The 22,489-nt window shown below is 43.8% G+C and overlaps 1 protein-coding gene across 12 annotated transcripts in view; it reads left to right on the top strand.

Annotated features, from left to right (window-relative positions):
• The window catches only part of myt1la (myelin transcription factor 1-like, a), a 73,847-nt gene that overhangs the window by 27,329 nt on the left and 24,029 nt on the right, over nt 1-22,489 (top strand). For 10 of the 12 annotated variants that reach the window (XM_064339775.1, XM_064339774.1, XM_064339773.1 and 7 more), the window contains 6 exons: nt 117-179; nt 10,919-11,349; nt 11,489-11,611; nt 15,049-16,107; nt 18,908-19,042; nt 21,487-21,577. In XM_064339775.1, coding sequence (XP_064195845.1) covers nt 117-179; nt 10,919-11,349; nt 11,489-11,611; nt 15,049-16,107; nt 18,908-19,042; nt 21,487-21,577 — 1,902 coding nt within the window. The remainder of the gene's footprint in view (nt 1-116; nt 180-10,918; nt 11,350-11,488; nt 11,612-15,048; nt 16,108-18,907; nt 19,043-21,486; nt 21,578-22,489) is intronic. The other 2 variants (XM_064339776.1, XM_064339780.1) reach the window with 1 other exon arrangement.

The following is a 22,489-nucleotide window of genomic DNA, read 5'->3' as shown; positions in this document are numbered from 1 at the left end:
AAGACTGCTCTCGTCTTCTCAGTTAGTAAGTTACAGCCCAGCTGCAATGATGGTTTGGAAGTAAGATGTTAATTGCCCAGCGTCTGATTGCTGAGTCCCATCTCTTATCATTTCAGCTGCCCAACCCCAGGTTGCGATGGCAGCGGGCACGTCAGTGGCAAGTATGCGCGGCACAGAAGGTAAAGGCATCCTTTAAACCTAATGTTAGCGACACACCGGCAGCCATATAGGTCATGACTATGGGGAACTGAATCTCTTCTACACTGATGAAGGAGCTCTTAGTGTGATTTGAATATGCCCACCAAACCAGTTGCGCTCAGGCTGCCCTGGTGTTGGATTGAAGGCCTGCTCATAAACCCTCGGTTGGTAACCGCATAGCAGCGGGAGTATGTCCTTGAATTTTTGAAAAAAAAAAATATTCAAGTCATTTATTTTTGAAGACATGAAACACCAATGCATCTCAATTTTACAAAGGTTGAGCAGAGCTTTCGCTTCACCACAAATGGCAGCCGTGTCTTCATCATGTAAGGCATTACAACAGACTTGTTTATTTGTTGTCTCTCTAGCAAGAGAATGGAAATGCCAACACACTCTAAGGAAGTGTCAAGTCACTGCAGCGGAAAAGTAGAAATTATTCTTTTTGTAATTGATGTTATCTTTAAACAGATGACTGATAGAGGGATGTTTAAATGCTCCACTATAATGACATCCAAATAGTATTATAGACTGTTAGGAATGAGAGAGGCATAATGTATGTCACTCTCTGATAGCTGAATCTTCAGTTAGCTGGAAATGACTGTCGTGAATATTTTTTCTCCCCGATTGTGTACAAGGATTTACATGATAGCAAGCGTTTCTTTGCAGTAAAGCTACATTCCTCACTGTACAGTTCTCAACAAGTGCAATGGAATATTATGTTTCTATAGGCAGTTCTGCACCATGGTGAGTTTAAGTTTATAACCTGTGCATACGCATCATTCAGTGACTGACTAGCCATAACTAACCACTTTGTTCAGTTTCAGCAAATTAAAAAATAACAGATGGTGCAGCTTGCAGTTAGCCATACCCACTGCCCCTCCCAAAAAACAAACCTCCCCCCCGCCCCCCGGAATAACAATGGGCACATCCGCGTGCCTGCCGCCCCCTCACACCCTGTACAGAACATCGCCTGTACCTGACACACCGCGCCGCCCTGGCCAAGCGTCGCTTCGCAAGACGGTAAAAAAGCGGGCGAAAAACGAACGCAAGGGCACAATCCATCAATGAGCGAGGGCTGCTCGGCCGCCGTCGCCAGCTAATTTCCACACTCGATCGCGCCGCCCTCATTTGCATACTTATAGAAGTGCTCTGACTGTCGGACAGCAGCCACGAGACGGTGCCGTCGTTAGTATGTTAATTATTCTCTCGCAGCTTTGGCATGAATGTGCCCGTGATATCCTGTTATTTCAGGCGCACTGTGATTAACAAAGGCTTTTAATGCATCTGGAAACGTACGTGCGAGTCTGTTTATGCCACTGCACTTCCAAAAGCCTACAGACGAACTGCTTCAAACGGAGCATATAGAATCGAAATCATTTAGTAAAAAGTTTATTGCATTTTATTGCATTGTAGGAATGTGTTTTCTACTCCAGTAGAAAAGAAGTATATATGTATATATATATATATATATATATATATATCTTAGTTATTAAAAATACTTTGATACTGATACCTTGGATTTGGCTTCTGGATTCGAAACAGATTTTTTTCATTGCTTTTGACAACATCCCTCCAGGATTTTGGCGGTTCTGCGACAATACTAATTTTATTGACATGGATTTGAGCAGAACTCCAGAGAACAGATAATAAGAGAGGCTGCAGTGATATTATTATATTAAAGCACTTTGACTTTTGCAGTGAATTAGTAAAATTGCAGTGGATCAGTAACCTGCATTTACTGCAGTAAATCTCACTAGAATCTCTCTCGTGAATGAGGGTTTTCTGATTTTCTGAGATTGGTCTGTATGCTTCCCTGTAACTGATTAGATATTATAATGGCTGAGACATTCCATTAAAGCTGCCTAATTTAATGGTTTCTTTTTGGCTATAAGAATAATTACTGTGGAATAGGTGTCGCCAATGGTGGAGTTTTTATATCCGATATAAAATAAAGATATAAAATAAAACATTTTTTATGTGCAGTTTTGTCTCTGAGGTGATTTAAGAGAATTTTTTAAAAATAGGAATCGCTTCTGTTTGGATGTCTGCCCCACCGAGCTGCTGAACCGTGAAATCCATCCTGCTCAGGCCAGGTTTAATCATCACCGCTCCCGCACTGCTATTTCCACCTTTTTGAAATGATTGAAAAAAGCATGTATTTTCGTGTCACGCGATCAACACGCCCCTTTAAACTGTTTTGCAGGGAATTACCGAAGGTTCGGCTCAGACAAATTACGCCTCGGTTAGACCTCTGGCTCGGAGAAAAGAATACCAGATGATGAATTACGGGCGCTGTTGGGATAGAAGGGGAAGGCGATAAGGCTTTGGGGGAGAGAAAAGAGGCCAGTTCAGGGCAAAAAAAAAAAAAAGAAAGCTTGCCGGGTTCAAGTGGGAACTTTCGACAGAAATCGAACGCTAACCCCCCCCCCACCTCCCTGCCATGGCAAGAGGACTCAACGCCTTTGCTTGCGTGCTGCACATTGACAAATGTTTAGCAAGGAACCCAAGTATCACCATTTGCATTTAATATAAGACTGCCAGATGATCTTGCAGAGAAATATACCTTCTCAAACAGGGCCCTCCTCCGCAGCAGCATATTTTATTGATGTAAACTTCAAGGTTTAAGTGTCGGCTCCTGGGATTTGAAGCAGAAAGATGTGTGTCGCATATATCTGCTTTATGTCAGAGAATACTGAAGGCTGCAGTCTTCACTGTCACTGTTTGCCTTTAAGCATGGGGTATTTTAATAATTTTCCATTTGGTTCTATATATTAGCACTGATATAACTTTCTCAAAGCTATGCTACCGTAAAATATTGCTGTTTCGGTAATGCTGTTTTAAGATATATAATGTAACCTTTTTTATCAAGCAATGCAAGATAATTAATTTGGCTAATCAAGAAATGAATATCAGAGTCTGGAGAAAAAACCAACACTGATACACATATTGCCGCCCAGGAACTTTTTGTCAATACAAAGATCATCAAAAAACTGATCTTGACACCCCCTGTAATAAACTGTCCTCATTCTGTGGCGGTACTAGAGATGCTCACCACCAGCTCTTACGCTGGTGGATGAACACACCTGTGGCCAAAAGATCCAGATGTCATCTGGATTGTCCAACACACCAGTAAAAAATACAGGCTCTCCAGTGACCATCAAGGAGGAATAACCTGACCTATTAAATTTATGGCTGCCGATTTCCACCAGTCAGAATTAGTAGACGGAGAATACGCCATATATCGTGACAGGAACATGACACACATCCACTCTACCTGACAGAGAACATAGTTTTTTGGGTTATATACAAGATGGTTTATTAATTAATCATGCTCAAATCTGTGAATGTTGAATTATGCAGGTATAAAGAAGCAAGGAAACAAACACCATACAGTTGTAACAGGCAGCCATTGCCTTATGATAATTGCTTATTTACTTATTAGTATTGACCAGATAGCCTTTCCCACAGCAGCCTAGTATTATGTATAATCAAACTTATATATTAAGATTCCAACCACTTATATATTTTTACCCAAAACATTTTTAGAAGTAATGTTTCAGTTACTTAGAGCAGACATTGCCCTTATAGTGGGTTTCCAACCCAAAACTAAAAAGTCTAGAGTCCTTTCTATTAACTTATACTTATACAGCATCCTTGTTATCATGCAGTGCTCCCTTATCCAAGATTTTAACATTCATTTGGGCTACCTTCAGCTTGAGGAATACAGTTGTCTGTTGTAATTATACGGGTCACATCAGTTGTCTTGTTTTTAGCATGCCTGCTTAGAATCCTAAAGACTGTAAAATCACTGCATTCTCCATCTGTATTCAGCTCATAGCATTGCAGAGGTGGATTGTGGATTACGGCCCCGCAATATACTGCTACGTCAAAAATAGGGATAATCTCCTATCTTGAGGGTCCAGCTCCACCCGATCTTACACTTTGGATGAGGTTTTACAGGACATCAAACAGCTGACATTAACAAAGTCTCCCTAGAAGAGACGAGGAATTTCAAATCTAGTTTCGTTTAGCTTGTGTGTTCTGTAGGTCTCTGGGCCGATGGGTGATTCTAGAACTTAACCTCTGGTCTCAGTCAATGCGCTGCATCGTGTTTCAAAACCGATTTCATTCTGACGCTCTGGGAATTTCTCAGTCCGGCACATAAAAGCTAGCTTTTCATGCTGCTGTCTGAATAGAGGGGAAAAAAAATATGAAAAGAAAAAAGAAAAAATTTATTTCATCAAATACAGACCAAAAAGGGAAATCAAATAAAAACTTTAATTGATTTCAAGAAAAACCTCCTGGAATAAAAAAATGTCACATAAAAATAAGACAGTCCTATCCATTCACCGATCTACCGACGACACGTAAAGAATTACGCCTCGGTCCGATGAATCCAGCAAGCAGGCCGAGCCGTTTGTATGGCGGGATTCGAACGCTGTCCTTTTCCTCCACGGGCAAAGCTGTCTGCGCGCGGGCCCCGTTATACAAACCACGGTGCCTTCGTACAAACGCGGCGTCCGCGTGCGCACGCATAGGCGTCCTTTTCCCCGCCAGCCCGGCGTGAGTTTGATTGCCGTCGCATACCCCGAGGCTTCAGCTGGGGGGGCGGGGGGACGGGGAGGACGGGGGGGTTGGGGGGGGGGGGGTGAATAATGGCCTGTCTGCGCCGCGGCGTGTTCCAGAGCCGGAGTAGTCGAGCGCTTTTCTCACCGACGCGCCCCTCATTCGGATTCCAGCCACAGCCCCGGGCGGCGGCGGCGGCTGGCTATCAGGCTGGCAGATAGCGCCGCGGCGGGCACTCGGCCAGGACGGGCGGTCGCGCGGGCGAGCGGCGGGCAGCCGGCGGAGCGTCGCGGGCTCGGCGGGCGCGATCAAACGGCCGGCACCTTTTCCGCGGAGAGCCCTCGGGTTTTTAAAACACGCTCGGCGGAGCTGTCGCGCGCTCTGCGAATCCCGATAAGGCCGCATTAATCAAAACGAGACCGGCTACGCCGCTACGCCGCTACACCGCTACGCCGCTACGCCGCTACGCTGCTACACCGCTACGCCGCTCCGCCCTTCCCTGAGCCTCTGCCACCCACGCCCACCCGAAGCCCCGTATCACTTCAACCAATCATTGTCTTATGTATTCAATTGACTTAGAAAATATAACCAATATCAGCTGTAAATGTATGTGAGAAGCAAATATACTGTATATTGAAGTCTCCTTATGTCTTATGTCAGAGAAATATTTGTATGTATTTGTGGCTCTTACATATATATATGTATATATTTTTAAGGGAAGATAAAGAGATTGTGGCATGCCATGTTGTCAGGCCTTGGTGAATCCCTCTTTTGTATTGGACAGTGATGTTCAGACAGGTCCGAAGGCTACTGTCGGTCAGTTATCCAGACAGTTGTCCATTCAGAGCACCTCCAGAGTCACCAATCTGTCTCAAGGCTGCCTTACTGTATGGAGTGGATCAATCTCCCCCGCACTCTCTCCTTTTATCCTTCTCTCTCTCTCATTCTATCTCTTGCTGCCCTCTCTCTCTTTCACACTCTCCCTCTCTCTCTCCTTCTATCTGTCTCTAGCTCTCTCTGTCTCGTCCTATTCGGTGCATCTGTGCCTTTCTCTCCTATCTCTCTCTGTAGCTATGCCTCTTTCTCTCTCGTTTGCTATTCTCCTTGTGTCTGTGTCTCTCACACTCTCCCTCAATTCCTTGCTGCCGCTTCCTCTTCAAGCATCGACAGCAGCAAAGCAGACCAACTGGGTTTTGCGCACGGCTACCCCCGTTTTAACTCTGATCTTACCCCGGATTCTACATTCATAAAATACACTGAAATTCGGTGTTAATTTTTGCGTAAAACAGGAAAATACCATGTTGGTTTAATTATTTATTTATTTTTTTACTAATTATTGAGAGCTTTTGTTTGCCAAATATATATATTTTTTAATGTTTACAAAAACCTGGTCTGTTCCCGCACCCAGGACTTAACGAACGGCGGGGGTTTTATCGAGCGGCGCGGTCCCAGAGCGCTCGGAGCCAGCACAATGCAGGAGAACTCCGGCAGCTCCTTTGTTCTGCCTTTCGCAGGGAAGTCTGTCGGGTTTTTTAAAATCACTCTGCGCTCGCTCTCTCTCTCTCTCTCCGTCTGCCTGCAGGGATGGCAAATCCCTCTTGGGTTCTGTGGAGGATATCACCATGGAGACCGCGTGCCTGTAGATGCTGCCGGATAGGGCACAGCGAGCAGCGCGCTCCCATGACAACTGGCATGCGAACGTGAAAAACCGTTCTCTGTTCTGCCACTGCTATCACCCGCCCCCCCCCCCCTTCCTGCTCATGTTATGGTGCGGCACGGATACAAATATGGCACAGTGTTCGAGACGGACTGGGGCTTGCGGTTGACAAGCTTTTAATAGCATAAGTAATGAAATGATGCGTGACACTGTCCTCCTGAAGCACGCGCACTCATTATTGCCAAGGATTTCAAGTTGCAGAGACTCATTAAAATACAATTAATTATTTGGCAAGGTTTAACATTGAATTCCTCATCAATTCTACAATCAATTTTCCCTCCACTTTAGCTCATAGTATTGGTCAAATACGACACAGTTAGCATTGACCAGTTTACAAAGAGATCAGTTAAATCACTGTGTTGATCTTAGCTTAGCTGGTCCCAAAGATATTTTGTCTTCAACTCTGAGTGCAACATCTTTTTATCTAACACATTTTAATGTTAATTTTATAGACCATATTGGACTAATTGTTTATGCCATGTATGACATTAGCAACAAAAAAACTCACTTCATTATGTGAAGGACAATGTGGATAAAATAAAAAAAGCTAGTAGTGCTATTTGCGCAATTTTGAACTTCACTCTCTAACAGAATCTTCATTGTACTCATGCACTATATCGAGAGTGGTGTCAAAGTTATATATTTATATTTGTGTTCAATTTTAATCTGAATGCTCAGTGAGCTAGAAACACAGAAGTACTCAAGGTCACATGGAAGCATTCAATACCGAGCATACCATTGGTTTGGTAGCAAGCTATGTTTCTTACAGACAGACTAGGTGACAGGCAGGAGGGCATGAAGTCAAGTGGAAAACATGTAGTGGGTTAGCAAATTAGTAACAGCTTTAATTATGCCCAGACACACTAAGCTAACTTGCCTATAGAAGAACTAACTAGTGTGGAAGATTATTTATATAGTATGCAGCTAGCTTACATATGTGGTAGCTAGCAATTGCAAATATAAATATAGTCAAATATAGGTACCGTAGCTAGTGATGATACTCCATAAGTCATGGATACTCAAATCTCATGGCCAGTAGTATTGCTGTTATACTTCTCTACTTGATAGTTAATTGAATGATTACAGTAATGCCACTGATTGGCTAAAGATGTCACACTCATGTTGTCCCAGGTCTACTTCAGTCACTGATTAGAGGGGAAGGATGAAAACCAGCAGTGCTGCCGGCGTTGAAAGCCAGATTTAAGTATTGTCCTTATAAAGCCTCTTGTATTGAAATCTTGAAAGTACACTACAGAATTATAGCTGTTTGACAATGTGCTAATGAATTTGCAACATCGTACCACAACTTCAGAGCAAGAATGCTACACATTAACTTTGGTTTTCTTGATTTCATTCTTTGAGAAGTAGTCAGCTATGGAGACTGGTCCAGTGTTAATACTGTTTTAATACTGAGAGGACCTGCAGTATAACAGTACTTGGATTCCAAGGACAGCATTGTAAAAGGTAGCAACATGTAAGACCTTAGTACATGTAATCATTGTTATTATCTTCTGTGTCCAGCCAGTTCTTCAAACAGAAATCTCAAACACAGGTTGACAATAAATAATGAATATATAAAAATATTACATCTATTTTTGAAAGGTGCCAGTTCATGGCATGGCTGTAATCATGTATTGGCCGACCTCTACAGCCATCCCCTAAAGCCAACAATCTTTTAAGATTTCTCCTGTACATGCATTGTATCTTTAAACCCTCCTACGGGCTGTGATACGTCAGACCAGCGACGCCCCTCCACACCCGCACTGTGCTCGCTTGCCTACCTCCCCCCCCTGTCTGCTCCCCACCTGGACAGACAGACCGCTGATGTCACTTGGAGGGGACTGGATGAGTACGGCTTTAATGTGCCTCTCAGATGTTTGGTCACATGCGGTATTGATCGTGAGCTGGCCAGCCCGGGGAGAGGACAAGAGGTGTGACACAGGACAGGCTGTCGCTCCACTGTGAATCTCTGAGCGGGCTCGGATCTATGAGGTCACGCGTAGGTGCGGGGTCAGACCAATGCTATTTCCCCGGTCGCAAGAGGTGGACGTCGTTTGCATCACGATGATGGGTGTCTCCTATTTATAGTAAATAGGAACGAAACTCCTTGAAGTGTGTCAAGTCAGTGCGCTTTATGCAATTCCCTATGGCTCTCTTGACTTATATACAGTACACACATAGAGTCCAGACCTGGGTCAAATACATATTTGTTTTGGATTCAAATACTTTTCTGTGCTCTATTGATCTTGCCTGGTGTAATTGAGCCTGCCGATATGACCAGAAGGTGGGGTTTGCAGCTTCTGAGAGTATTTCATTGGTTCCAATACACTGAACAAGGTCAGTAAAGCGTAGAAAAGTATCTGATAGAGACCATAGAGTCCATAGGAGCGTTTTTTGTTATAGAATTAGCAGTGAAAGTTGCCTGGGAAGTCCTGTGGAAAAGCCTATATTGGCTCTGCATGTAGACCAGGCTGTCAGCTAGCAACCAAGCAGGTGTGCAGACAAAGGCCCTCGCATTACCTCAAAAATCAATACACCCCTGAAATATGTCAGACGCCTGTTCGCAGGTGTTGCCTCTGCTTTCCAAAAAGGGGCCTTGCAACTGATGAGCAGTCGAAGGTCATATTTCATTCCAATTATTTCAGTTGGAAAAAATAATATGAAACCATAATCTGCTTTTTCGCGTGTCCAAATGGAAAATTCCCCCAGCCCTCAAGTGAGATCATCTGATGTTTTTCCTTCATGATTAGTGGTTTTCCTAAATTACTTGGACGCAGTGTCAAACAGTATAGTCCAGCAGTTTCTATTAGCCACTGAACTGTATCACAGTTGACCTCATATTGTTTTTCTTCTGATTTTACATGGATCTGCGCCTCAAAATGATGACTATAAACATCTTTCTGGCTGAAAGAGGAGGAATCTGGATTACTCCAGAACAGCGCATCTGATTTTTTGGAAGGCTTCAACAACATGAATTTGATAAACATTTTTAAAAAATGTTCAAAAGTTGTGCATTTGCATGTGCTGTACCCTTAAAGTGCAATGCAGCAATGTTTCTTGTGTAGCGAACAACCCTTTTTATTAGTCACAGGAAGGGATTGGTGATTCATTGAATCAGTATGGAGGTTTTTTTTTAGTTCCGTGATGTTCCACTGGTTATGTTTTTAGCATAGGCCAATGTGGTGGTACAGTATGTGTCAGTTTAGTTTTTTTTACTTATACCTTTCATCTGTACATTTTATGGGCCAAAATAATAGAATTGTAGCCTTTTTTTGTATGTTCCCTTTGAAAATTTTCCATGAAAATAACATGCTCCAGTAATCAAAGTATTAGCCAATACTTGAGAGTAATTCCATTTCCTCTTTTCCTTCTGCTGACAAGATGCTTGAGGAAATATGCCTTAGCATTACTCACCCTGCTGAACTCGAATTATTTGCATTCCTACAAACTTGGCCATTATCTAAGTACTTAGTATCTAAGTATATCAGTGTTGAACAGTGTTGGGGGGGGGGGGGTAATTTTTTAAATAGATGTCCTAATAAACAATGCTCATTCAAGTCAACTAGAAATGTCATAACTTTATTTGTCAGTTATTTAAAGAGACATTATGTCCCAATGAGATCTCTGGTCATTTCCATAATCTGAATAGATAAGTAAATAAATTAACCATAGGGACAACCTTGATGGTTATAATTAAAATTACAGAAAGAATGTATTGCTTCTGTGCAGTCCCCATGGGAACAGAACTGTGTCAGGTCACAGGACCCACTGGCTCCTAAGGTGCACTTCTCTGCTAATGTTCCATTAGCCAACTGTTACATTTGATTCATACCCTTCCCCGTCTCCACCACAAAGAAAAGGTAACAGTTAGCTAATGGAAACTGTTGTGGCTAACACGATAGGAGTGTGAAAGAAAATCACCCTTACCTTGCTGCAAACTGGTCCCCAGCATTCACATAGAAGAAAATAGCCTCAAATTCATATTGAAAGTACACATAATTTTCGAGGCTGCTTTGCAACAATTAAAGCACAATTAGTACAATTGGTACTGATTACTAGGGGTGTAATAATTAAAGGTTGGTAAAGTAAACTTTGATTTCCCGCTTAAGGTTGATGCTTACAACTGGAACAGGGAAATTTACTTCATTATTTTGAGATGTTTTTCCTTGCAGGAGTCAGTTCAGTGAAGGGCTGTTTCTCATATGCCATTCCAAAGCCCGCCTCTCGAAAGTGATGATTTGGACAGAGAACACAGTAAAATGTTCAGTCGTGAATGAACTCTGACAAGGCGCATTTTACTCAGAGTACATTTCATCCTCCTTTGACTTATAAAGTCAGTCTGAATAAATGAATACTGACAGTTTCACAGGGTATAATGTACGTGCTTGTTCACAGGTGAAGTCATGCAAAGTGGCCCCTTTTGTGTGTTATTTACAGTGTCTATGGCTGCCCTTTGGCCAAGAAGAGGAAAACCCAAGACAAGCAGCCGCAGGAGCCAGCCCCAAAGAGGAGGACCTTCCTGACACGCCTGGACAACTCCTCCATGGACGAGTGCTACGAGACAGACGGCACGGAGGAGGTGGACGAGAAGGAGCAGGAGGACGCCGAGGAGGAAGAGGAGGAGGAAGGCGAGGAAGAGGAGGAGGTGGAAGAAGACGACGAGGAAGAGTACTCCGAGGACAACGAGGAGCAGGGTGAGGACGAGGACGAGGGAGAACTGGAGAGGGGGAGGGGGAGAGAAACGGCGGAGGACGTCGTGGAAGACGAGGAGGAGGACGGCGAGGAAGGGGATGAGGAGGAAGAGGAGGAGGAGGAAGACGATGAGGAAGATGAGGAGGAAGACCGTGAAGAGCACAGCCGCGGGCACGGTAAGACCATACGGCAGCCTTTGCCTGAATGGTTCAGTTCCCTTTTAATGTCTGTTGAGCTCTTTTCATCTTTGCTTCTCTGATTTTACGTCACGCCACACATCTCAATCCTGACATCACAACCTTCTGAACAACCCAGATGGGGAGCAGAGATCATCTGAAACCAAACTCATCTCCCGCCCAGAAACATCTATCAGCAGACGGCAGTTATATTTCTGCAGGCTCGGATGTCTGCGAACAAGGCACTTTACCTCCGTTGCTCGTAAGCATAAGCCACAAAAGAATACTTTTTTTTGTTTTTGTCACCCGGGAGAAAAAGTGAGCTCCGTTTGAGACGGTACTGTAACATTGTTGGCAATGATAAGATGAAGCAAACAAACAGCAGCGAATTACAGTTTCTCCAGGGAAAATGTTGTTTGCTCTGTTTTTATCGTTTTATCATTCTTAGCATCATTTTGACAGTGCGCCCTATGCGATTCGTTTCATCCACCTGTTTATGGGTTTGTTTGTTTTCCGTTCCGTTCGGTGCTGTGGCGAAGGAGGCTGAGCGTACCCAGAATTTCTGATGGCGCTGAGCATTGAGCGTAAGGGTGAAAACAATCCCCCTGAAACAGGAGCCACTTCTAAAGATAGTTTGGAGGAGCCTGAGGTGCTTCTGGAATAATTTCCCTGTGACCTTCAATGTCATCTCAGCATCAGACATAAAGCATCCGGGCTTCACCTGTGGGAACCCCTGTAAAAAAAAAACAATGGCTTCTTCAAGTGATTGCTGATTCGGCAAAAGCGTTGCGGCCCCCCAAGGTAGAGACAACGTTAGCCGCCGGCAATAATGCACTTTCCTCCAGACACTCTCCAACTGAGACACATTACTCCTGCCATATTACACTTATTTAAATAAATTATTACATGCATCTGCCTCACAATAACCACAGCATTAGAATTAAGGCTGCAGACAATGCCCGCCCCCGCCCCCCCCACACACACACACACACACACCCTCTCTGAAATACAGCACAGTGTATCCCCACCAGCTTTGACTTATCTTCACCGACGCCCATCTTTTTTCTGTGCTTCCACTCGAAAACCATAAAAACGCATTACCACGTGCTCTGAGTGTAAGGCAGATTATGCTGATTTTAAAGAGACACTGTATGGTTCACCACTAGTATGAGTGACAAGTGGTGTTATACTGCACTGCAGCCCAGAAACTGTTTAGCGTACATTCCATAGTGTTGGACCTGTGCTTTACCCTTAAATGCTGATGATAAATGACTACATTTATCACATAAGCACAGAAATATTACTATTGTCAAACCTTGTTTGTTGGTGTTAAATATCAGATCTCTCAGAATTTCCTCTTAATTAGAAAAACAAAACTGAAGTTTGACACAGGAGTGGTTAAGTATTGTAAATACTCTGCCGTGAATGGTTGAACTGGGTGGCTGAAGTGGTATTGACGGTTGACTGGTCACCTCGCTTACCCACAGCACAGCGGAGTGGACACGGCGCGTTTCTTTTTGGGCTGCCTTTCCCGCGATCGTTCGTGACAGTGCCCCTAAGAGCAACTGAGGACGTAGCTCTCGTCTTTATTAACTTCAACTTTGCCGTGTATATTTGCTGCTGTACAGGAAGTGTCAGAAGTGCTCATCTTCTCTCCGCGTCCTTTGGAAACGCTTTCCAGCTCCGGGGTTGACACGAGTCCCGGATTCTCGCTTGGTTGCGGCCACAAATGTCAGCTTCGGTTTTTTTTGGAGCTCGGACTTGAATGGTAGCCACTTTGTATGCATCTATGTTTGATTTTTATTCATTGAAAATAGCTCAATGTGTATTATCTTATGGCTTGTGATTTAGGTGTATGATCAGTTACGACTGCCCACATTTTCACAGCGAAATCAGTTCACACACAGAGGTCATTTTGCTCTTTGGTATTTTGAAATGAAATGGATGTTGCCCTATGAAATATTTAATTGGAAAATTTGGATTATTAATTACTTTAATTGCTCATTTCCCTTTTTTATTGAACATCACATATTTTTGTCTTTAAATATTTCATTTTATACATCAATTCATCCATGTTTGGGAAATAAAACCAATGTGATCTATTTAATTAATGTTGGAGATGGCACATCAGTAGTTTCTTAGATTTCTTTTTCTGTTTTTATCTCTCTCTCTCTTCTTGAAACCAAAGCCCTTTGAATTGTGAATTGTGTGTGTGTGTGCGTGTATGTTCCTTTTTTGTGTGCACACGTACATGACTGGAGTGTGATAGGCAAAAAATGTAAAATAAATGTGCTAGACATGTAGATCTGAAGCAGCTACAGGTGATGACTTTGACTTGGAGGTACTGATTTTTTTTAATCCTACAGATTAGAACCCTTTATCACTGTAAATAAATTTGCATTTAAAATGAATACAAAGCATGATCTGCATTAGAACAATTGTATATACTGTATAACAGTCAATCAGGTCACAGGTGCAAGATTGCTATCCGGATTCTATAGAAAGTGGGTAGTAATGAGGCTCACAAGCTAGCTTGCATGCAGTCTGAGTTTTTTTAATGTAACTAGGTTCCAAATGTATTTTCCAATAGAGCTAGGCTGGGATAAATACTGGATGCTTTCAAGAAGTATTGTTTCCCATACAGTCTCCAGGGAAGAGTCACAGGGAGCTGTTGCTAGCTAGTTCTCTTTCAAAATTTTGCTTGTTAGCAAATGACAGATCACACTGTGATCAGAATACTTCATCTGAAAACAGAAAAAAAAATTGTGTCAAACCACTGGATAAACTAATGAGTACAAAATGTTTTGGGATTCAGATTCAGAACTGATAAGTAACTTGCTAGCTAGTTAGCATACTGTACAGTAAGTAGGCACATTCACCAACTGCTCATTATTCACAGTGATCAATACAGTGCTGGAAATGTTCAGTTCTATCTTTATATCAGTGTCTGGAAATAGACACTAATGATAAGACCAAGGCATCCGTTTAATTAGCTGATGATTTATGGATCTGATCTGTGCAATAGCTGCTGATTCTAATAAATAGGCTACATGCTAGTACAATAAGATAATAAACACAACCACGTGTGTATGTGTGTCCAGTTAATGTTCTGATCTTGTCAAAAACATGTAATGGCTTAACCATGTTCCTGGTTGTTAATGAACTATTAAAATCATGGTACTGTTTTTTTATTTCATGGTCCACTAAACATGCTCTTAACAAATGTGTAAAGTTGCTGTAATAATAATTGCTGTCTCTTTTTACTATGATGAGCACCTTTTTTATTGCAAGTCCTATCATGAGCTCTGTAGATATATATTCAGCTATTGTGACTTGGAGAGTCTTGACATTTCATTTCTCATTCAGATACACATGGGTACTGATATCATAGGGGAAATAAACTGTCCATGAAGTTCAGCTCATTTGAGGCCTTTCTGTGTCTCAATAATATCATTTCAGTGCCAATCTCATTAATTTCTCTTCACTCTGCCTGTGTTTTTTAACATCCTTGGAGAGTCTTGGGCTTTCTATATGCAGTAGGTACACTGAAGGCAACCAGTTTATTAGCCTTGCAAAAACACTGTGTGCGAAGATCCCATCATTGGAGGGATTGATATTGATATCCCGCGTTCCTCGCAGAAAAGTTTTCTGGCATAATCCAGTGCAGAAATGATGGGCGTTTCCGTCCTTCCTCAACAGAGAACAATCAGATGAACGGCGGATACCCCAAACCCGGCCAGGCGATGGAGAAGGACAACAACAGTGAGGAGTACGAGAACTACGACGAGCTGGTGGCCAAGTCCCTGCTGAACCTGGGCAAGATCGCAGAGGACGCGGCCTACCAGGCCATGACCGAGTCCGAGATGAACAGCAACTCCTCCAACAGCGCCGGCGAGGACGACGACGAGGACGACGACGAGGAGGACGAGGAGAACGAGAAGGGCGACAGGAAGGGCGAGCTGAGCCTGGACGTGGACAGCGACGTGGTGCGGGAGACGGTGGACTCGCTCAAGCTCCTGGCGCAGGGACACGGCGCCCTGATGGCGGACGACCTGGACGGGCGGGGCTACGGCGAGGCGGAGGCCGGGGGAGGCGTGCCCGACGGCGTCGGCGGGGCCTCGGCCAGCAACGGGAGGCCGGCGGAGACGGAGGAGGAGGTGTGCCTCAGCAGCCTGGAGTGCCTGAGGAGCCAGTGCTACGACCTGGCGCGCAAGCTGAGCGAGACCCAGCCGGCGGAGCGGGGCGGGCACCCCTACGCCCACGCCCACCCCCACGCCCACGCCCACGCCCACCACCACGCGCCCGACCTGTCCCACCACCACCACCACCACCACCACCACCACCCCGTCTACGCCAGCTGCCAGCAGGACCTCCAGGAGGACGGGCGCACCCTGGAGAGGAACTACTCGGATATGGTCAACCTCATGAGGCTGGAGGAGCAGCTGAGCCCCAACTCCAAGGGCTACCCCATGGGCCACGGCCAGGAAGGAAGCTGCGGCGGCGGCCGCGACGGGGACGAGGACACCGCCTCCGTCACCTCCGACCGCTCGGAGGAGGCTTTCGACATGGCCAAAGGCAACCTGACCCTGCTGGAGAAGGCCATCGCCCTGGAGTCGGAGAGGGCCAAGGTGATGAGAGACAGGATGGGAGTGGAGCACGGCGTCCGGCGGGAACACAGTCCCAGGCAGAGCTGCGCTGCCGAAGAGCGGAAGGCACGACCTCACCAAGATGGCGCCAAGAGGCCATACTACCCGAAAGGTACACTCGCCCACACGTGCTCACACACTCTATATGTACAGTTCAATGCAAATGTGGTGACACAATTTTTGTTGTTTTGGCTCTGCACACCAGATTTGAAATAAAACAGTGAATATGAGGACAAAGTGCAGACTGTCAGCTTTAATCTGAGGATTTTAACATGCATATTAGGTGATCCGTGTAGGAATTACAGCCCTTTTAATTCATAGACCCCCAATGATTTACACTATTATTATTATTATTATTATTATTATTGTTGTTGTTGTTGTTGTTGTTGTAATTGTTTTTTCAATTATCACTGTGTCTAGTAACTGGCCCCATGGAATGTCCTGCCCTGCCTGTTTAGTTACATCTGAAAATTTGATGTTACTAGAAATGGAGCATTAGGATTTGTACGTGATGCTCTGTCCTACTGTTTCATAACCTGTACGTACAGTCCACCTCCACATATAGATGCACAGTGAGATAGAGAGAGAGAGAGAGAGCAAGCCTCCATTTTCCCTGCGTTCTGCTGAGCACTGTGCTGAGATGAAACAAACATTAGGCCAATCGCAGAGAACCTCTCGGTGACCCCGGGACAGGCTTTTTCGGACAATTTGAATAATTCACATCTCGGCGGTGGCAGCAGAGGCTTATGTTGTTCAAATAGGCCAGCGCGTTGACATCAGAGGCTAGGCTTCTCAGGCATAACTAATGGAAATCCGCAGGGCCTGTTAGGACAGCAAAATCCCATCCTCGGGATTCAGGTCACGCCCGCTCTCAGCTGCCTATTTTTAAACCCGGGAGGGGCTCTACTAAGACATCACCACAGTCGCCGAGACTTAACCGCGGAGAGACGGTTTGGAAATCGCTAGCCGTGAAAACACCTCCGAAGCGTATTTCCGTCTAACGGTCAAATTAAATCATTATCTTACGGCTGAGAGGAGCAGCCTCGGGCACTTCCTTCTCCCCATCTTTTATACATAGTTTTGCGTTGCCGTGGTTTCGTCTGCGGCCACCTCGGCTGCGCGGCATTTCAGAAGCCCTCCCTAATCTGAAGCACCTTCTGCCTTCATTAAGTGTGTGAATAAATCAACTGTAGTCAAAAATAAAGTACTGGCTTTTCCACGGATGAGAAAAACAAACGCGGTGCGAAGTGTCACCGCTGCATCATCCGTGAGAATGAAAAACTGATATTGCCCGAAATGAAATCAGCGAAATATAAATATTTTTATTGCCGACTTGCATGAAGACAGATTGCCAAAGTGATGATCTCACGAGTGTGACTCACCGGCATGTACCGCGCGTGGCACAAGAGCGGCTAACGCGTCAATCTAATTTCTAATAATGATCGATGCACCACAAGGGCGTCGGGATAGCATCTTGCTTCAGGACCTGGAGAGATAGCGGCTGAGACTTATCTTTGAGGAGCAATTGTATGGGAAAGCACAGTATAGGCATCTGCATGTAAGAGAAGGACAATAGGCTAGATGGACAATAATTGTTCATAGGACAAATTAATTGAGAGTTGGATGAAACATTATTGGTCTTTTCATAGGATATGTTGACGATACTGAAAAAAAGAAAATTACTGACATTATCCTTTAACAACTAGGACCTCTGAGGGAGACTGACACAGAAAGTCATGTGACATTACATCACATCTCACACATTGTATTGCTGGGTAAACACAGTGAAAAGTTTTCACCTTTACATATAAAGTAACCCTTCACCTTGGATATATAGCCTCTTAACTATACTATAAATTCTTATTCTCACTCTTCCAGTTCATTGTGCCTTCTGGTGGTTTGTGAAAATGTATTACTTTTGGTTGTGACTCCAACAAGCGTGATTTCAGTTACTGCAGGCAGAATTTAGAATTTCCTATAACTTTCCTCTAAGATTGTGTTGCTATGGTGATTTAGATGCCTACCCCTTTTTTTGAAATGACCACAAATAATTTTTTTATTCCACAAAGTCCATTTAGGAGTTTTCACCATCATAGTTGAACACAGTCGCAAAGCTAATACCACCATAAGTTAGTTATTTTTTTAAATCTTTACCACAAATAATGCACCATCATCCATCTTATAATGTGACCTTTATCTTCCAGGGTTTTAGCATCACACTTTTGAATACACTCCCACAGTATCGCCCACCGATGAACATTTACATGGAAGACTTGCACGAAAGTGTGGCCTTGTGCCCACGCTGGCTTTTTCCGAGATTTATACAGCACACAGCTTCCACTGGACTGGGTCTTTAAATAAGGATCACCTAAACGATTTAAATGAGAATGTTTAATCTTGCACAACAATCACAGCAACAAGACATTTATCTGCTTTAGCCTCCCCCAATTTCAAGCTCCCAGTCCTTCATTTATGTATGTATTTAACCTTTATCTTATCGGGTAAGGTCAATTGAGAACCATTTCTCATTTAAAATGATGATGACCTGGGTAAGAGGCTCCAATTGGTCCATTGGTCTACATTGGTCTTGTACTGGGAGATGTGTTCCACATACAAACATTGGTTTTGGCTTTAGTCCAGTAGCGAGTCCTGTGCATTAGTTCAAGTTGTGCCGTTAGTCTTGCGAGAAGAGACTAAGTGAAGTAACGCGAGTCCAGTGACCAATGATGACCAACCTGGAGTAACTGTCAGGCCAATGTCCATCTGCTACACTGCCTGAATCACTTGAATGTGTTCCTGGTTTGGCTCACAGAAAATGAGTGTGTGCGTGTGTGTGTGTGTGTGTGTGTGCGTGTTTGTGTGTGTGCGCATCGTTGAAAGGCCTTGCCAACGCGTTGCTCTGCCGTTCGCAGATTCTTCGCGGAGCGAGAAGAAAGAGAGCAAGTGCCCCACACCAGGCTGTGACGGATCGGGTCACGTGACCGGCCTGTACCCCCACCACCGGAGCTTGTCCGGCTGTCCCCACAAAGACCGGGTGCCCCCTGAAAGTAAGCACAACGGAAGTATTGTGATCGCTTTAGGTGACAAAACTCTCCTTCTCGTATTGAGTGTGCGGCGTACTGTACTCCCCGCGTGTCCTCGCTCTCCAACTTCTCTCCCTCCTTTTCGCGGAATGCTCTCTTCTTTTACGTTCGCCTGCATGGCCTGCTCCGTGGAGAGCCCGTGCTCCCGTGTGAGGTCTTCCTGCATGTCCGTTCGGAGTTCGTCCTTTTCCCGGCTCTGAGTCTTCACCACCGCATCATTCCCCCCTGTCAGGTTCTTCTGTCTCTCATTCTGCCTGGTACATTAGCACCCTTCGCACTGTTCCCGCCTTGGTCAAGTATAGAGCGGCGAGAACACAACAGCCCACTCGACACCACACTCACTGCATTTTTAACAACACTCGGAGTAATTACGGCATAATTACAGTGTAATTGCATAGTTATTGAGGCTTCTTAATGCGCGCCGGGCCACTTTTTTGTCTGAAAAAATGACTTTAAATGCACCCAAAAGTGATCTTTCTGGAACAGATGTGCCTTGGTAGAGAGGACTATACGGATTGATTTGGAATTCACAGCGCATCACATAAAATTATGGGCAAATTATTTTCCACTTATTATTCTAATGTGAGGTTTTTTTTTTTTAATGAATTTTTGGGTAATTTTTTTTAGAATTATACTTTTAAGCACCGGTTACTGGAAACACCATTTGTATCTACACTTTTTACCAGAAAAATCCCAATCAGCCTAATTAGTCTGACTACTGTCGTTTTGTATGGCATGGTAATGACTCCATTTAGGGGAGATGGTTTCCTTCAGGTTGACCTTAAGTCTAAGATTTTCACAAGTTTCCCATCATTCCCAGTTCATAAGGTTTAATTTGTCTAACAAAAGCAATTCAAGTTATTTGCAGGAACCATTTTTCAAACAATAAATACGACAAACATACATTTAATGATAGGTGCAAAGAAAATATGAAATACTGTATTTCAAGAAAATTAAGAAAAATCTACGAGAATGCATTTGCATGCTTGATTAGCTTGTCATAATGTCTATTTCATCAAAATGTAATGTGAAATTGTGGCTTGTAATTGTAGTCGTGGAACTGTGAGTGATGTTGCAGTATTGTTACCGTTACTAGTTGTGAATTGTAAGACATTTCTGCCTGTTCAGGTGGCAAGCTTTGTCAGGGTTAGTATAAAGATCTGCAATGATTCAATTTAAGGGGCAAGAAGTGGGAGCTAGAGAATTTCTCAAAAGACAATTTCCTCCTAAATATTGGGGGAAACATGTTCATTAAGACTTCAGAAATCAAACTCTTTGGGAACAGGAGTCGTTCTCCTCTGAAATGTTCATAACTTTGAACACAAAGTTCATAACTTTGAACATTTTTTCCCCAATTTTCTCCCCCATTTTGGAATGCCCAATAATGATGATACTGCAACCTCCATTCTCCATTTGGGAGAGCACAGACAAGCATGTACTCTCCTCCGGAGCATGTGATGTCAGCCAATGTCAGCCTTCTAATTACACTGCAATCCACTTGCCCTGGGAGAATAGAATCCTCACATCCCTGGGTAATGCTAGAGGCAACTGGCATTGTCCTGCAGGACTGCTGCTCACAATCAACTCTGCTATGGGCCTAATTCAATATCAGGCCATGAGGCCCATCCATACACTAGAAGAGTGATGCCTTAATAGGGTGGGCCACCCAGAACCTTCCAGAATGCACCAATTATATTAAATTATTTAATTATAATACATTATTGTAATGGTTACTTGTGTTACTCTAGCCTTAATTTTAATTTAGGCTTTAATTTCACAGCTAGCTTTTTAAAAACCAATATGATTTTTTTTTTATTCCAACCAATCTAAAAAATGAATATCATTATTACAATATATTTTATTACCTTGGCTTACAAGAAGATGCAGCAAGATCAAGTCTGTGAGGCTGGAAGATGTTCGGGAGAGGGGGGTGGGCAAAATAAACTCTTCAAAAAAAGCAAGTGAAATTCTTGCACTGAGACAAATTTGGCCAAACCAAGAATGTGTCATCACCAGCCCTGAGCAGTGCACCCTGGGTAAATGTATGCGGGCTGACTTTTTCGGTTTAATGGAAGAAAATTAGGGCTTGCGACGCCACCTCTGACACAACTCGAAGAAGCGTGCCCCTCCGCGCTCTTCTTCCTGGAAATAACGCGAGCCCAGCACGATCGCGCGATGTCCGCTGGGTTGTGATAAGGCTTCACGCTGACCGTCGCCTGCATTACCAGCACCCCCCCCCCTCCCCCCACCCACTCCTTCCCCCGAACGTGGCGTGCATGGCCTGCTGTCCTCTGCATGAGCGTAACTCTGAAAATGGCAGCCGTACAGGACTGATGGAGATCGTACTGATTACTCGGCTCTGGGGCCTCCTAACCTTCCCTGTCTCTCACCTCTTCTTGTCTGTCAAGTTCTTGCAATGTATGAAAATGTTCTTAAGTGTCCTACGCCTGGCTGCACGGGACGTGGTCATGTCAATAGCAACAGGAACTCCCATCGAAGGTGAGTGCTGCCTCGTCCCGCGGGCCCCTCCCCAGCACCCCTCCTGGCACCACTTCAGTTTATTTTCGGCCATTTTGTTTTTTTGTTTGTTTTTTTTTTTGTATCATGTATATTTTGGTGGGTTTTGTCCTTTGGTGTTCGGCAAAAAAATTTTTTTTATTATTTTATGAAAGCAGCGCCAGACAAATCTTAAAGTGCACTCAGAAAAGAATTATTTAGAGGAACATAATTAAATTACGTGACAAATTCCCATCCAGTTTTTATAGGCAGCTCAAACATCCTTTCATGTTAGTTTTATTTAATTGAAATCAGCAATTGTCTGTCAAACTGTTATTGGGTGAATGTGAGTAGTTTGTGCAAATCCTACTCAAAGAAGTCACATTTGTAAAATGTCAATGGATAAAACGTGCATGAAAAGAAAAGTGAGGTCAGCCCATTTAAATTACATTAGACAAAATTGTTCGTTTTATGCTAGCACTTTTAATGCTCTGTATATGTTTTATATGTATATGTTGGCTATGTATAGCTATGTATAAGTTGGATTATTATATTTACTAAAACCACATACTTTTAGTTACCAATTCAAACTGGATGGAAATTTGTCATATAATAACATTATGGCCATCTAAAGAATTCGTTTTTTGAGTGTAACTGTTCACTTTAAGGATAGGATGCAGTCACAGAGGAGGACTTAAGACCCCGTGGTTTGAACATGATTTGATTTTTATCTACTTATTCGTTCGACAAAAAGAGTGTGAAACTTTCCATAGGGGTGTTAGCTCATCTAGTATATTTCAGTGGCGTTAGCTCAGAGGCTAATTGTCATCCATAGTCCCCGGGCAGCGACAGCACATCCTGTGCGGTTAGGAAAGCTGAGCGTACCTTGATGAAGACGGGCAGAGCATGGGGGGC

The sequence above is a fragment of the Anguilla rostrata genome, chromosome 6 (assembly GCF_018555375.3).
Source record: "Anguilla rostrata isolate EN2019 chromosome 6, ASM1855537v3, whole genome shotgun sequence".
NCBI lineage: Eukaryota > Metazoa > Chordata > Actinopteri > Anguilliformes > Anguillidae > Anguilla > Anguilla rostrata.
This window is presented reverse-complemented; position numbering and strand designations above follow the sequence as displayed.